We start from the raw sequence: 18,350 nt of genomic DNA on the forward strand, positions 1-18,350 counted from the left end.
TCTATGCTTTGATTACTCTATTAAACCTGTGACGCTATCATTATTTATTTAATCGTTATTTGTTATTTGTATTTATTTATTTGTATTTATTTGTTATCTATTCGTTATTTGTTTGTTGTTTTTCTCATAAAGCTTTTAATTTCCTATTCTAATGCATTTATGCATTTATGCTTTTACTGAGCCGAGGGTCTCTAGGAAACAGCCGTCCTACCTTGGTAGGAGTAAGGTCTGCGTACATTCTACCCTCCCCAGACCCATGTTGTGGGATTTCACTGGGTTGTTGTTGTTGTTGTTGTTGTTGTGTTCGATATATATGTAGAAAATATAATGTAAAATGTAATGTATATAACTTAGATAAATATTATCAGAATTGAAAGTGCAATTCGGGGGTGAGGTGGTTGGGACGAAAGCTATAATGCTAGGGATGGGGTGGGAGTGGATTGAAAGCAATGTGGAATACTATATGTGATAAATTGTGAAGATTATTAAAATTATCATAATTCTTCCTAACAAAAGGATAATACGTTATCACAAATAATTCTATAAAAATATATATTTATTGATTCAGCTTTAGTTCAATAAAAAGTAAAATTGTGCATTATGGTGTATTATTTCTTACTATAATCCTCCCACATAATAGGCGTTGATTTGAAGTAATAATATATTTGGTTGGTGAGTATAATAATTATATCTGATATAAATGGTTTAAAGGTTGGTACGAGTAATAATATCAATTATAAAATTTGTTTACATATCAAAAAAATGGTTGGTAGATATAAAATAATTTTTTTTATGAAACATAAACTAGTGTATTAATTTTTGTATTTGAAAAATGTAAAATCATAATCTGAAACTTTCAAAATAAGTTTTTTGGAGAATTTGAAATTTCATCTTATGATTTAAAATTATTTACAATAACCATATATAAACACTTCTATTTTTAAGTCAACTGAATGAATAATCCTCAAACTTGAAAGGTATATTATGCCATTTAAGTTTATTACGTTAAATTACTTATTTAGTTTGATCCCGTGGAAGATGTATGATACTTTCGTCAGTCCAAAATAATCGGTTTTGGAGTTTCATCGATTGAATGAATAAGAAATGCTTAATCATATGGTATTTAAAATTGGCTATCCAATTAATTCAAATTCGCATTACATAAAGTCCATTAAAAGAGAAATACAACCTCTCGAAATTTCTTTAAAATTCATTTAATCAGTTTATTTGAATTTGCACTGGGGGGAAATATTTCCTTCCTAATGTTTCTTCGTTACAAAATTCGAAACTTCATTTTTTTGTTTAACCTTCTAGTATTTTAAATGAACTAATTTGAATCCACGTCACACAAAGTCTATTAAAGGAAAAATGCACCCAATTCAAATATCTTCAAAAATTCCGAGTCAATATTTTTTTTAAAAAATTAATTCTTTCATATTTAAAACCCTTTAAATGAATTAATTTGAATAGACAACACGTATGATCAATCAGAAGAAAAATGCTTCCAATCCAAAATTTAGACTCAAGATCTCTAATTAGGCGTTTGGTCATAAAATGTTTTTACTTTTTTTTTTGAAGTTAAACTCCAGAAAACATATTTGACCATAAAATTTTGGAATTCAAGTACAAGAATTATAAAAAATAAAAACAAAGTATTTTCACTCCAAAATACTCATAAAAAGTCAAAAATAACTCCATTTTATATTTATGGCTACACAACTCTAATTTTTCAAATATCATTTTTCACATTGAAAACAAAACTATTTTCCCCTTCAAATTTCACAATAAAACGATAATCAAACGCCTACTAAATGTTTGAAAATCTCATTCATCTCACCACATTCTGCCAACGTAGTATAACAACAACAACATACCCAGTAAAATTTCACAAAATAGAATCCGGAGATTATAGAATGTACGCAGACCTTACTACTATTTCGTCGAGGTGGAGAGACTGTTTCCGAAAGACCCTCGGCTTAAATGCATCAATTCCCCCCCCCCCCCCCCAAAAAAAAAAAAACAATGAAAAAAAGCATAATAGTTAATAAGAAAAGCAATATAAAATCTATACACAATATCAAAATAATATGATAATCAAAATACAATAAATAATAATTACAAGAGCACGACTGGTCCCATACCAGACAACTCTAACCCTCCCTACGCTCATATTATTCTTTTATTACAACTTTGTTTTATTGTTATCCAAACTTAAGAAAACTATCTAATCAAAACAGGGCGGCAAAAAATACAAAGCAATGAGTTCTTTTTCTTCAAACTTCCAACGGTTGCTCTCTTACACAAAACTCTTAACATCTCATGTCAATCAAGGCCAACATGAACAAGCTCTTTCTCTTTTCCACCAAATTCATTCAGCTCTTTCCCATTCACTCGACCCCTTTGTGTTTCCTCTAGCTCTCAAATCGTGCGCCGCGCTGAGATTCTCTCAGCTCGGCGCAACCATTCATGCTCACACATACAAAGCTTCCTTTGTTTCAAACCCTTTTGTCGCTTGTGCTTTAGTAGACATGTACGGGAAATGCGTCTCCGTTGAGTACGCACGCCGACTGTTTGATGAATCTCCTGAGAGAAATGTAGTCGTTTGGAACTCGATGATCTCGGTTTACGCGCATTGTAATGATATTGGGAAGGCATTGGAGTTGTTTCGAGTGATGGATGTGGAGCCTAATTCTGCCACTTTTAACGCGATGATTGCGGGGTTGGCGGAGATGGAGGATGGGTTTAGTAAGGCCGTTTTGTGTTACAGAGAGATGGGGAGGATGGGTTTGAGGCCGAATTTGATTACGGTTCTTGCATTGTTACGTGCTTATCTTGGTATGGCGGATGTGAATTTGATCAAACAGATTCATGGGTATTCGATAAGGAATGATATTGATCCAGATCCGCAGTTGAGGAGTGGATTAATCGAGGCTTATGGGCGTTGTGGGTGTCTTGACAAAGCCCATCTTGTGTTTCTCAGTATGAAGAACAGGGATGTGGTTGCTTGGAGTAGTTTGATTTCAGCTTATGCGTTTCACGGTCAGGCAAGCACCGCACTTGAAGTTTTTGAGCAAATGGAGAAGGCTAATGTCAGGCCTGATGAAATCACTTTTCTAGGGGTTTTGAAAGCCTGTAGTCATGCTGGACTAGCTGATGACGCACAAATGTACTTTTCTCGGATGAGAGATAGATATGGTGTTGAAGCAAACAGCGATCACTACGCTTGTTTGATAGATGTATTGAGTAGGGCGGGGAGATTGCATCAGGCATATGACGTTATTAGGAAAATGCCAGTGAAGGTGACTGCGAAAGCCTGGGGAGCACTACTTGCTTCTTGTCGAACTTATGGAGAAGTTGAGCTGGCAGAAATAGCTGGAAGAGCTTTATTTGAAGTAGAGCCTGAGAATGCTGCTAATTTTGTGATACTGGCAAGAATTTATGCTAGTAATGGGCGATTTGAGGAAGCGGAAAGACTCAGAAGAGAGATGCTCAAGAGGGGCATGAAAACAGCCCCAGGTAGCAGCTGGGTAGTACATCAAGAATGACTTTAGATTCAATAGTTTTCTTTTTATACACAAAAAGGATTCAGTCTCTTCATGAATACCAAAAGATGTACTCGTTTCCATTTATCCGAAAGAAATTTTCATTGAAACAGAGACATCTATCGTAAGGTTCCATGTAATTTGAACTCGATCAACTCGAGCTGTGTTTGCTTTGGATAGTGTTCTTTACCCTGACGCTAGAACTTACACAGGGTGTTTCTTTTGCATGCTTTAATGGACGGATATCAGACTAAAGGAGAGGGGGATGGTATCTATACAGTTAAGTCCTCGTACAATATGCTAAGTCCAGCTTTCGAAATGGATCCATGTGGCCATGGCTGCAAATATGGAGAACTGAAGCACCGTATGAAGTTAGATGTTTTTGCTGAATTTCGACCCATGATGCTTGTCTAAATCAAGATAACAGAGAAGAGGAATGATTTTATGTAGCAAGCGCTGTATATGTGGAAAAGAGGAGTGTACTGGCAATCTATTTATTCAGTGTTCAGTTTCAAGACAAATATGGGACCTATTCTTTCAAAATACATTCAGGACTCAATGGATGACGCCGTACTCAATTAAGGACTAGAAGATATGGTGAACTATCCTAACTCGCGGTGTTTGAAAATCTGGAATGAGAGAAATAGAAGATGTTTTGAAGACAAGGTTGCATCAGTGCATACTTTGAAGTGTAGATCCTTTAACTTTTTGCAGCACTGATTTTGTAGAGGGGCTGTCTCTCTCTTTTGCTATTGTACAGGATCCATCACTTAGTGTAATGTCCAGAACACTAGCTTAGTGTTACAACGCGAAGAATATGTACTATTTTGTAATGTCAACTAGTTCGGGTTAAGCAAAATTGAGCATTATGCATTTCCCTCATCACACACCAATTTCAACATCAGGGAGAAGTATGGAAAATTCTGCATATCAAATCACACTACATGCAATGAGATGGTAATAATGTGCACATAGTTTAGCCAAATAGTCAGGGCACTGCACTTGATAAGACAACACCTTATTGCCAGCCAACTTTGAATGGAAGGGGGTGTTGGATTTAGTAACCTTAAAGAGCTAACCATATTAAGCTTAAAAAAACAAAAACAATGAAATATCAAAGCAACATGTATAGAACTAGAAGGGATTGCAAATGGAATAGGACTTGGCGTGGATGCGTGAATACTTCAGGAAACGAATCAAACTTAAGTTAATTATAGATAAAGACAAGGCACATTGCTTGATTAGGATAAGAAATCACAACAATTAAACTGGAAATACATCAAATAGCAATAAGAGTACAGTAACAACTAATGTAACGCAAATAAATGGAAAACAAAAGTTCAACATTCAGTACATTATAATTATCAGATAGCTCTAAACTAGATCCAACAAATTTGATAAAACATCTTTCACTTCCATTACCTTGAAACAGCCATGAACTTTGGTGAAATACCCTACCTTCTGATCACATTCTTCTTTACTGTATCGATAAATTCTGTAGTCCAAGCTACTCATTAAGTCCATAAACCTCACATTCCTCCCAAGAACCCACCCGAAATGACACTGTTCCCTTCGAACCAAATAAGTGATTCCCTGTAATTCTGAACATAAAACGAGCTAGGGATCCCTTGAATACCAAGAGCCCTATTTCGTCCACTATTTGGAACATAAGAAACCAGATCATTCCTCTTAGTTGAAAACAAAACTTCACCATTGTTCTTGAATCCAACTACTTTCTCCATCACTGCAACCAAATTTATACAATACGACCAACTCCAAGATTCCAAAACTCCATACTGCTTCATTACCCATACTTCACATGAAACACCATCTAAAGCATACTTAACAACAGCGAGTGATTCCTCAAACAACATAATCGATAAATCCGATGGAATTACACCAACTAAAGCATCCGGCAACATAATCTCCCCAAACACCTCATCAGCTATACTAAAAGTCATAACTAAATTCCGAATTCCACTACCATATGGAACCACATCATACGCAATCCAATGTATAGATCCATTTACAAAAGCCTGAGACCACATAAACTCTACCATACAAAATCTCAAATCCTACCACTCTCCTCCAAACCTCACTATTAATCGAATAAATTTCAATCTCAGGAGGACCATCAAACACAAAAACAACACTCTTACGATAAACAAGTCTAACCAACTTATAGTCATTAGTCTCAGGCAAATCAGCACCAAATCCAAGAACAAACATATGACGCGACTGAGACCTAATCGAAGGCAAAGGTAAATTTATAAACTTCTGAATAGAAGGATTCCACAGAACAAGACTCCGCAACTCACCAAACAAATCATCAGACAAACAGACGATACCATTGCAGCTGCTAACAAATCTGAAATACCCAAATTGGCAATTGAAAGGGATATTCAGTTCCGATGTGAAATCCAAGGAAAAGGGTTGATTCTTACCGTCTTGAAACAACAAAAAGTGCTCTTTATTGCGAGTCTTGACGTAATGCCTAACAAGAAGGGTGTTGGTATATGGGGTTTGGGTAAGGTGAGCAGAAATGAAAGGAAAACTGGTGATGAGGGAATGCCATGATTTGGAGACAACTGTGAATCGAATTAAGGATTTAGTAGGAAGTTTCAGTAGGATTTCTCTCAAAAGTTCCGGAGGAAAGCAGGAGGAGTCGAAATCAGTCATTGATCAATTTTGAGAGAATGAGAGGGACAAGAAGAGCACTAGTTGTAGTAGAGATTTTGGGTAAAATTTGCTTTAATAATAGGGATGACAATGGGCCGGGACGGGTTATAAATTTTGCGGGGCGGGGCAAGGCGAGGCGTGGCGTTGCGGGGCAGGTTTAAATATTTTTGGAACAAATATCATGTGCAGGGCGGGTTGCGGATTTGGGACTCAATGCTAAAATCACTAAGTTATTTCTTTCACTTATCTTCTGTTTAGGACCTTTAGGCAAGAAAATCCAACAATCATATACTTACCAGATTAACCTTTTATTTGAGTTTTATTAGCTTAATCCTTCAACTTATTCTTAAAGAATCAGTAATTATTTTTCTTTTGTCATTGCCTTGTGTTAAGTGAACTTATTTAGCTATTATTGGGGATCACTTTAAGTGGATTTTCAAACATGCATGAATTTATAGAGTAATTATGTGGTAACTTAAGGTTGATTAAGGATTAATATATGACATTTATGATTTATGAACTAGAGCTCTCCATCATTATTTTATTACAAGTTCAATTTTCAATTATGGCAACTGATTGGAAAACTTTGTCTCCTCCCCAAATGATCGTTGAACATCCAATATTTTCTAACTTTAATTCTTTGATATTAATTGTTCTTTTGTAATAAGTGTTAGCCCCTAAATATTTCTAAATTTGTTTTAATAATGACAATTAACCTAAAGTATCTTGGGAGGAAAAGAAAGCAAGAAGCACATAAGTGAATATTCATCCAAGGACCAGAAGGAAAGAAGATCAGTCATAATCAATCAAGGATTTATAATTAAAAAAAAGGGCAGTCCGGTGCACTAAAGCTCCAGCTATGCGCAGGGTCCGGGGAAGGACCCGACCACAAGGGTCTATTGTACGCAGCCTTACCTTGCATTTCTGCCAGAGGCTGTTTCCAGGCTTGAACCCGTGACCTCCTGGTCACATGGCAGCAACTTTACCAGTTACTCCAAAGCTCCCCTTCCAAGGATTTATAATACAAGGACGAATATCCAAAAAGGAAAGGAGATCAATCAAAGATCCAGAACGTGAGGAAGGAATAAGATTTGAAGTCAACGCCAAATCAGCAACTCATGAAGGAAGGCAAGAACACTAAACAAAGCAAGCACTCTGTACAAGGCAGAATCGAGGACCAAGAAGGAAAGGATACAACTACAGTACTGAAATTTCATCTCCGTGAGACGTCAATATTGTACTGAAGGCATCTTTAGAGTATGAAAGAAACATAAAGTGAGAGTTGCAGCTTAGAAACAAGTCAAACTCTTTCAGTTGGCTAGTTACGCTCTATTTAGTGTTTGTGCAATTCCATCTTCTTTTGTAAGTGTAAAAGGAGCTGGTAATACAGGATTATGATAGAGAAGATTTCAAACCAGTAACAATCATGCTGCAAGGATTCAACCAATTACAAAGTCAGCTGCTAGTTTTCTTACTATACAGAAAAAGGATTATGTCTCTACATTATTACCAAAGGATGTATTCGTTTCCATTTGTCTGAAAGAAATATTCATTGAAACAGAGACATCCATCCTAAAGTTTCATGTAATTTGAACTCAAGCAACTCGAGTTGTATTTGCTATAGATAGTATTTCTTTGCCCTGAGAATTTAACTTACACCGGGTTGTTTCAGTTGCATGCTTCAGCTTTAATAGACAGATATCGGACTAGAGGAGATGTTCTCAACTAATATAGATGCTCAACTAAATTCTCAGACAGTCAAGACTGTTGATAGTAAACCAAGTGAGATTACTAATTTTTTGCATATAATTGAAAAGAGAAAATAACTAAACTCCATTTCCTCCAACAAGAGAAGAATCGACATAGAGGATTCACCAAATTCCAACTAGTTAGGATTGTATCACTGAGAAATAGAAAGAGTTACTCTTATGTTACAACACTTGGATAATGCTTCGTTATTATCGGAAGATGCTGACTATATAATCTGGAAAGGACTGGGGGGATGGTATCTATAGAGTTAAGTCTTCATATAATTTGCTTAAATCCAGGTTTCAAAATGCATCATGTGGCCATGGCTGCAAATATGGAGAACTGAAGCACCATATGGAGTTAGTTGCTTTTGCTGGATTTTATGTAGCAGGCGCTATATGAGTGGAAAGGAGGAGGGTAATACTGACAATCTACTTTTGAATATATTAGTAACTGAATGGGTGATGCCATAATAAAGGACCTGTTTAGCTGCTGGTGAGGTTGCAAGGGGGCAAAATGTATCAAAAATATATGGAGAACTATCCCAGTCTGCGTTGTTTGAACAATCTGGAAGGAGAGAAGTAGAAGATGATTTGAAGACAAGGTTACATCAATGCATACTTTGAAGTATCGATCTTTAGGACTTTTGGCCCTTTGCAGCACTGATATTGTACAGGGCTCTCTCTCTCTCTCTCTCTCTCTCTCTCTCTCTTTCGTTATTGTAATGTCCAGCACTACCTTTGTACTTGGCTTACAAATTGAAGAATATGCTGAGCTAAATTTGGCATTATGCGTTTCCTTCATCACATCATGTTCGACATCAGGCAGAAATATGGAAATTCTGAATATGAAATCACACTAGAAGCAATGAGATGTTAATAATATGCATATGCAGCCAAATAGTCTGACCAGTGCAATTGCTGAGACACAGAACGCCTTATTGCCTGCTAACTTTAGGTGAAAGGGGATGGCAGATTTGGTAAACCTTAAAAGGGCTAACCAAATTTAGCTCAGAAAACAAAAACAATGAAAACGAGCAGGTAGTAACATCACAGACAAAATAATATGATAGTCAACAGATAAAGAAAAGGTCCATCGCTTGATTAGGATAAGGCTTCACAATAAACTGGAAATACATCAAAAAGTAACAAGAGCATACTAACACTAGAAGCAATGATATGTTAAGAATATGCATATGCAGCCAAATAGTCAGACAAGTGCAATTGATGAGACACAGAACGCCTTATTGCCTGCTAATTTTAGGTGAAAGGGGATGGCGGATTTGGTAAACCTTAAAAGGGCTAACCAAATTTAGCTCAGAAAACAAAAACAATGAAAACGAGCAGGTAGTAACATCACAGACAAAATAATATGATAGTCAACAGATAAAGACAAGGTCCATCACTTGATTAGGATAAGGCTTCACAATAAACTGGAAATACATCAAAAAGTAACAAGAGCATACTAACACTAGAAGCAATGATATGTTAAGAATATGCATATGCAGCCAAATAGTCAGACAAGTGCAATTGATGAGACACAGAACGCCTTATTGCCTGCTAATTTTAGGTGAAAGGGGATGGCGGATTTGGTAAAACCTTAAAAGGGCTAACCAAATTTAGCTCAGAAAACAAAAACAATGAAAACGAGCAGGTAGTAACATCAGACAAAATAATATGATAGTCAACTGATAAAGACAAGGTCCATCACTTGATTAGGATAAGGCTTCACAATAAACAGGAAATAAACATCAAAAAGTAACAAGAGCATACTAACAACTCATGTAATGCAAAAAGTTCAAAATTCAGTACATTATAGTTATCAGATAGCTCTAAACTAAGTCTACCAAATTTGATAGAACAGATTCCACTTCCACTACCTTGAAAATGCCTTACCTTCTAATCACATTCTTCGTTATTGCTTCGATAAAGCATAAAGCCAATAATCTCCAACTCTTTCCAAGACCCTACCAGAAATGACACTGTTCCCTTCGAGCAAAACAAGTGATTCCCTGTAATTCTGAACATGAAAGGAGCAAGAGAAACCTTGAATACCAAGACCCCTATTTCGTCCACTATTTGGATCATAAGAAACCAGATTATTGCTCTTATTTGAAAACAAAACTTCACCATTGTTCCTGAATCCAACTATTTCCTCCATACCTGCAACCAAATTTATACGATACAATCTACTCCAAGATTCCAAAACTCCATACTGCTTCATCACCCATACTTCACATAAAGAATCATCTATCTCCCTCTCATACTTAACAACAGCAAGTGATTCCTCAAACAACATAATCGATAAATCCGTTGGAATCACACCAACTAAAGCATCCGGCAACATAACGTCCTCAAACACCTCATCTGCTATACTAAAAGACATAACTAAACTCCGAACTCCACCACCATTTGGAACCACATCATACGCAATCCAATGTACAGCTCCATTTACAAAAGCCTGAGACAAGAAAAACTCCACTATATAATGCTTAATCTCAACCCCCATCACTCTCCTCCAAACTCCACTATTAGTCGAATAAATTTCAATCTCAGGAGGAAGATTATACACAACACCATCATTCTTACTATATACAAGTCTAACCAACTTATAGTCACCAGTCTCAGGCAAATCAGCACCAAATCCAAGAACAGACATATAACGCCACCGAGGCTTAATCAAAGGCAAAGGTAAAGTTATAAATTTCTGAATAGAAGGGTTCCACAGAACAAAATTCCGCAACGTACCAACCAAATCATCTGACAAACACAGGATGCCATTGCAGCTGCCAACAATGCTGAAATACCCTCGTTGGAAATTGAAAGGGAAATGCAATTCCGATGTGAAATTCAATGAAAAGGGTCGATTCTTGGAGTCTTGAAACAACGAATAATGCTCTTTATGGCGAGTTGTAATGTAACGCCTAACAAGAAGGGTGTTGGAGGAATGTGGGGTTTGGGCGAGGTGAGTGGAGATGAAAGGAGAACTGGTGATGAGGGAACGCCATGATTTGCAGACGACTGTGAATCGAAGTAAAGATTTAGCGTGAAGTTTTAGAAGGATTTCTCTCACAATTTCAGGAGGAAGGTAGCAATCAGCCATTGATCAATTTTGAGGCAATATGAGAGATTTTTGGTAACTTTTACTAATTTATACTCATTTTCTGTTTGACTACTACTGAAATTGTCTTGGCGGCTATGAGAAAAATTAATAAAATTTATACTATATTTTTATTTTTTTATATAAAAAAGTTGTAATTCTATAAAGTCATGATTTTTTATTTAATAACATAATATATAATATTTATATTTAGATAAGAAATATTGATGTTTTCCCATCTCTTTTTCACTATATTAAATAGGAAATTTGTGTATCCTTAATAATACAAACTATCCATATGTATATAGCAAAACAAAATATTTATAGTGGTGAAGTAAATATAATAAGAAGTCATATTATGCAGTAACAATTTATTGTATTATGTTGAAAATGTTATTTTGTATTTGAATTTTCTCTATCTTTTGCCGGAGTGCTTGCTATACACATTTTGATTTCTTCAAAAAAAAAATTGAACTTTATTATTGTATCTTTGTTATTACATTTGTTTATTGTGATTTCTTAAACATTAAGTAAATATTTTTTGGAATTATGATGATAAACCCTTGTGGTCGGGCCCTTCCCCGGACCCTGCGCATAGCGGGAGCCTAAGTGCACCGGGCTGCCCTTTTTTAATTATGATGATAAAACACACAAAAATTATGAATAAAATATTCAAGAGTGAAAGTTATAGAGTGTTTAGTTGAATGTTCATTGGTGGAGCACCGAACGTGGTTGAACATCTATGGTAATTAATAGTAGCATTGATTATCATGAACAGTCGATATACTTTTGTAATCTCCGATCATCAATCAAATCCATACCATTATTGTAGAAGTAAGATGAAGAAATACAACAACAACAGCCCAGTAAAATCTCACAACGTGGGATTTGGAGAGGGTAAAATGTACGCAGACCTTACTCCTACCAAGGTAGGTCGGCTGTTTCCGAGAGACTCTCGTTCAAAAGAAGCATAAAAAGAGGTCAGATAAGGCTAGGAAGTTCAAAGCGATACGAGAAAGCAAATAACGAATAACGCAAATAACGAAAGCGACACAGATAAAATAAAGTAATCAAAGTACAAAAAGTAATAGAAAGATAATAACAGAAGTCAGAAAACAAGAAATTATAGTATGATAATGCGTCTACTAATACGTAAGAATAACGAGACTATGTACTAGCCTTCTACCCTAATATGGGTTATCCACACCCTCATATCTAAGGTTATGTCCTCGTTAAGCTGTAACTGCATCATGTCCTATCTAATCACCTCTCCCTAATATTTTTTTGGCCTATCCCTACCTCTTCTAAAACCATCCATGGCCAACCTCTCTCACCTCCGTACTGGGGCATCTGTGTCTCTCCTCTTCACATGCCCAAACCATCTCAGTCGCATTTTCCGCATCTTATCTTCCACCGAGGCCACTCCTACCTTGTCTCGAATATCCTTATTTCTAATCCTTTCACTCCTGGTATGCCCACACATCCATCTCAACATTCTCATCTCATCTACTTTCATCTTTTGAACGTGAGAGATCTTAACTGGCCAACACTCCGCCCCATATAACATAGCCGGTCTAACCACCACTTTGTAGAACTTGCCCTTAAGTTGTGGTGGCATCTTCTTGTCACATAGCACACCGGAAGCAAGCCTCAATTTCATCCACCCTTCCCCAATATGATGTGTAACATACTTGTCAATCTCCCCGCTGCCTTGCATGATAGACCCAAAGTACTTGAAACTACTTTTCTTTTGGATGACCTGGTCACCAAGCCTAACTTCCGCGCCAACCTCCTGAGGTGTCTCACTGAACTTGAACTCTAAGTACTCTGTCTTGGTCTTACTCAGCTTAAACCCTTTAAACTCCAAGGTATATCTCCAATTCTCTATCTTAGCGTTAACTCCGCTACGAGTCTCATCGATCGGGATTATGTCATCCGCGAAAAGCATACACCATGGCACCTCACCTTGAATATGTCGCATCAATTCATTCATCATCAAGGCAAATAAAAATTGTCTAAGGGCTGATCCTTAATACAATCCCATCACAACTGGGTAGTGCTCTGAGTCCCCTCTTACTCTCCTTACCCTGGTTTTGGCACCCTCATACATGTCCTTGATCACCCTAATGTACGTCACAGGTACACCTTTAGCCTCCAAACATCTCCATAGTATCTCTCGTGGAACTTTATCATAAGCCTTTTTCTAAATCGATGAATACCATATGCAAGTCTCTCTTCCTCTCCCTATATTGCTCCACCAGGATCCTCATAAGATGGATGACTTCTGTAGTTGAGCGTCTCGGCATAAATCTGAACTGGTCTCTGAAATAGACACGCCTCTCCTAACCCTCATCTCCACCACTCTTTCCCACACTTTCATAGTATGGCTTAGAAGCTTGATACCTCTATAATTATTGCAACTCTGGATATCCCTCTTATTTTTGTATAGAGGGATCATTACGCTCGACCTCCATTCTTCGGACATCATTTCCATCTTAAAAATGACATTAAATAACCTAGTCAGCCACTCCAAACCTACCGAGCTCGCGCTCTTCCAAAATTCCCCAGAAATCTCGTCAGGTCTGGTCGCTCTCCCCCAGTGCATCCTACGCACAACACCCTTAACCTCTTCGACCGTACTACTTCTGCAATACCAAAATCGTGAAGCCTCTTTGTATGTTTTAAATCTCCCAACACAATTTCTCTGTCCCCTTCTTCATTAAGAGTTTATGGAAGTACGACTGCCATCTCTGTTTAATGAGGGTCTTCTCTACCAATACTTTTTCATGCTCGTCCTTAATGTACTTCACTTGATCCACATCGCGTGCCCTTCTCTCCCGCGCCCTAGCTAGCTTGAACAATTTCCTATTCCTGCCTTTCTCTTCTAATTCAGCATAAAGGCGTTCAAAAGCTTCCGTTTTTGTTGTCGAAACCGCCGACTTCGCCTCCTTCCTCGCTATTTTATAAATTTCCTTATTCTTCCACTTCTCCACCTCATCCTTATTTTTTATCAGCTTCGCATATGCTATCTTCTTTGCTTCTACCTTCCCTTGCACTTCTCTATTCCACCATCAGTCCCCTCGGTACCGGCCAGGGCTACCTGTCGAGACTCCCAACACTTCCCTTGCTACAACTCTAATACAACTAGCTGTCCTATCCCACATAGTGTTCGCATCCTCACTACTATCCTGGGCCCCCATATCCTTCTATTTCTCTCCCATCTCCAGGGCGCTAGCCATGGTCAAACTCCCCATCTGATCCTAGGTCGGTCATCCCCAACCCTCTTCTTCCACGTCATCTTGATCCCTAAATCCATCACCTAGAGCTTATGTCGGGTCGTAAGGTTGTCGATCGGAATAACCTTACAGTCTTTGCACAGACCTTAATCATCCTTACTAAGGAGTAAAAAATCTATCTGAGTCTTAGACACCACACTCCGAAAGATTACCAAGTGGTTCTCCTTCTTTGGGAAACTCAAATTGGCTATCACCAACCCAAAAGCTCTTGCGAAATTCAAAAGTGAAACTCCTCCTCTATTTTTGTCTCCGAAGACAAAGCCTCCATGCACATCATCATACCCTCCCGAAATAGACCTGATGTGCCTATTGAAATCCCCTCCCACGAAAAGCTTCTCAGTAGGCGGTATGCCTTCCACTAACTCATCCAATCCTCCTAAAAGCGCCTCTTATCCTCCTCGCCTAAGCCCATTTGCGGCGCATAAGCACTAATAATGTTCAACATGATCCTTTCAACGACCACCTCTATCGCTCTCCTAACCTTCACCACCTGATCCCTTAAATTACTATCTACTAAAATGCCTACCCCATTCCCATACTTCGATCTATCAGAGAATCAAAGCTTATACCCATCTACCTCCTTATCTTAGAACCTACCCATTTGGTCTCTTGTACACAAGCTATATTAATCTTCCTCTTCTTTAGAATTTTAACTAGCTCTATGGATTTTCCCGTCAATGTCCCAATGTTCCAAGAACCTACTCTCAGTCTAGACGCTCCTTTAACCCACTTACCCCTCCTTACCCTCGTCTCCATCCCTGTCCCTGAGCGAGAACATGACCCTAGTCTACCATCACTATCCAAAGCCACGAAAATGCGTATGAACTAATAAAATATTCAAAGGTTTAAAGTCAACAAAATGTAACTACAATTGTATGAGCAAAGAGTAGATATGGAAAGATATGAAAACCGGAGGTACCAACTCCAGTTGAAATAAACCTGGTTGTTGCCGAAAAATACTGTTTAATAAAGTAATATTTCATTGAGGAATTTCATCAAATACCTTCAAGGCACTGTCCACAGTGCAGACTTTGGGCAATACGCAGCAGAAGCAGCCGAGCAACGAACCAGCTGAAGAAAATCACAGGAGAGATTAGTGAAACAATGAAAAGAGAAAACCAACTTACTGTTCCAACTTCCAACACCCGAGCAATTCCGCTACCACCGAAGACACACAGTGGATCTGCTAATCAAAAAGACAAAAACTCCTGTCTTCTTCTAAGTTGAAACAAGACAACAAAATCAAAAGTAACAAAGCACATTCATCTTTGTAGAATAATTTGAAAAATAGAAAAAATTGTAAAAGAAAATAGAATCATTGCCCAAAGAGAGGTGCCACCTCATTTTTCTTTTATCTAGCTTTAATCTTCATCATAATGTTTTGGTTGAGATGGATAATTATATTAATTGTTTTTCATAACAAAAAAAAGAGTAGAAAAGTAGAGGACCAAATTAGTAGCATTGTCAATACATGTAGTTGAGTTATTAAAACAAATCAAAGTTAAAACAATTCTAGCAAAAATAGCTAAGTTAATAATAAATTCAAAGTAAAAAGAAATTCTAGCGAAAGCAATCCTTATTTAGTTATTTATGCTTCAAAAAAAATGCTAACATATTCTGCTCTCCATTTCACCGTATCTTTCTTTGCAAGTAGATTTGTCACCATATTTTGCTTTCCATGTCAAACTTCTCATCATATGCTAAAATATCATATTAATAAAAAAAAATTCTATCAAAAAAATAATTATACAATATATCAGCAAATTATTTTTTAAATTATACTAACAACAAATAATCATCTCTTGAAATCTAACAAATATTGCAATCAAACTATATTATATGGTTATAAAACTAGTGTCAACCGTAAACTGACTTTAAAAGACAATAATCACATGGTAATGACACATTGTTCATTTTTACAAAGATATTTTTTATCATACTTATTTGGAGGATTGAAGGATGCTAATACTGTAATGACCCATTAGGTCGTTTTGAGTACTAGAGCTTGTTATTTCATAAAAGACTCATCCCGTAAATTTTAAATGGGTATTTTGGACTATTCAATAACTACGATTATTTAGTTGATGGATAACTTTAGATAACTAATTTAATTGGTGGACTAAAGTGATAATTTAGTTAATATATTATACCACTTGTTTCATATTTATTAAAATAAGTTGATAGATTTTGTTAGTACATAATTAATTGAGGAAAGAAAAGAAAAGAAGAGCGGTTCTCATCTGTGCTACGGACGAACATCGAACTTCATATCAGGTAAAGGACTAATTAGTATCTAAAGTTTTAACTTCTTGTATATAAACAAGTGGATAGATGGAAAATCCTTTTTTTTAACTATATTAATTGAATTGGAAAGAAAACAAATGAATGTGGGCAAGTTGGAATTATATGGTTCTGCTGCAGCTGGCCATCATTCATTAATGATGGCCAATGATTGGGTAGTAAAGGGTTAAAATGATTAGAGGAGTATAGGGTGATTTAATTATTTTCTGCAAATTGTAGTTTTTAGCGACAAGGTATTAATTCGTATTTAGCTTTATTACTTCTTTCTTTTCAGATCCTTTGTATAATGATCACATTATAATTTAAGTTTTGATAAATTAAGATAGGTAATTAGATAATAGGTGTATTGTAATATATGAATACTATTAGAGTTATGATATAGGAGGAATTGAGGCTTAACCCTAAGCTTGAGTTCTTAGAGAATTGTTATAGAGCCGAGTGAGTTGTTGGGTCTAGGTTAAACATATATATATATATATATATATATATATATATATATATATATTATGAGTGTCTATGGATTCGTTTTCTTACGAATATTGTATACTTGATAGATTGGAAATGTGAGACATTGAAAAAAGGAAAAGCGTTGGTGAATTAGCTTGCTTGACTTCGGTTCTTCTGTTGAGGTAGGTTATGATTTATTCTATATCATAGATAGACTCTTAATAGCGATTGATAGTCATTGAGTAATGTGTGAAGTTTACTATGCATTTAATTATTGTGGTTTGGATGGTTGGTATGTTGTTGTGATTGGTCTGAAATCTCAAGACCGTGAAATTCATAATCTTGAACTTGCCCTATCAAAAATGGTGTCTTGAATAAAGAAGGCTTGATAAAATATTGTTAATGAAGTGGAATGTAATAATAAAGAATGATAAACTATTTGGATCGGGTATCACGTTTCGACACGATATATTTAGATCGGGTGTCACGTTCCAATACGGTATATTTGGATCGGGTGTCACATTCCGGCATGGTAATATTAAAGAAAAATAAATTAAAATGACTTAATGCTATCCAATCTCCAATAACTCATTTCCCAAAAGAGCGTGATGTGGAGGCCTGAGTCCTCATGTGTGATTTTGATATTGTTGACTGGTTATGTAATTGTTCATTGTATTGTCACTTGATCTTGATCTTGTTGATTGCCACCTGTTAAGTGCTATGGTTGATTTCCCGCTATTACTTTATGCATATTAATTTCTATTTTGAGTCGGCCGATGATACCTATTCAGTACATGTTGTTCTGTACTGACCCCTACTTGCATTTTTCTTTGTTTTATTTTATGGAGTGCAACGAGTGTTTCATCGACTTCGACTTGACCTCAGCTCTAGCCAGTGTCCAGCACATCAGGTTCTTGGGTGAGCTATTCTTTCTAGCTCGTGTTGGATTCTCTCGGGCATGGCATGATGTCCTTAGTTTTCGAACACATTAAGTTATTTATTTATTCTGGTGTTTGATATTTTCAAATTTAGTATTTTAGAATTAGATGTCCTTGAAGTAATGACTTTCAGGTTTTGAGAAAACGTATCTAATAGACTTTAGTGGTTTAATTACTTCTTACTCTCATAAATTGAGTTTCCGCGTTATGGTCATATTTTATAAGTTGGAATTTATATCATTGGTTCTCCCACCTAGGAGATTATGCGTGGGTTCCACTCATTACTCATTTGGGGTCGT

The 18,350-nt window shown here is 36.5% G+C and overlaps 2 protein-coding genes and 1 pseudogene across 2 annotated transcripts; 1 reads left to right on the forward strand and 2 right to left on the reverse strand.

The window, feature by feature from the left end:
- Nucleotides 1-2,249: 2,249 nt before the first annotated feature.
- LOC129876619 (putative pentatricopeptide repeat-containing protein At1g03510) lies at nucleotides 2,250-3,682 on the forward strand. The gene has a single exon (XM_055952101.1). The coding sequence runs from the start codon at nucleotides 2,259-2,261 to the stop codon at nucleotides 3,543-3,545; it is 1,287 nt and encodes a 428-aa protein (XP_055808076.1). The 5' UTR covers nucleotides 2,250-2,258; the 3' UTR covers nucleotides 3,546-3,682.
- Nucleotides 3,683-4,749: 1,067 nt separating this feature from the next.
- On the reverse strand, nucleotides 4,750-6,570 carry LOC129876679 (F-box protein At3g07870-like; annotated as a pseudogene).
- Nucleotides 6,571-9,627: 3,057 nt separating this feature from the next.
- LOC129877830 (F-box protein At3g07870-like) lies at nucleotides 9,628-11,133 on the reverse strand. Its single transcript, XM_055953370.1, has one exon. The coding sequence runs from the start codon at nucleotides 11,070-11,072 to the stop codon at nucleotides 9,885-9,887; it is 1,188 nt and encodes a 395-aa protein (XP_055809345.1). The 5' UTR covers nucleotides 11,073-11,133; the 3' UTR covers nucleotides 9,628-9,884.
- Between the last annotated feature and the right edge of the window lie 7,217 nt (nucleotides 11,134-18,350).

Source organism: Solanum dulcamara, chromosome 12 (assembly GCF_947179165.1).
Source record: "Solanum dulcamara chromosome 12, daSolDulc1.2, whole genome shotgun sequence".
In the NCBI taxonomy this organism is placed as follows: domain Eukaryota; kingdom Viridiplantae; phylum Streptophyta; class Magnoliopsida; order Solanales; family Solanaceae; genus Solanum; species Solanum dulcamara.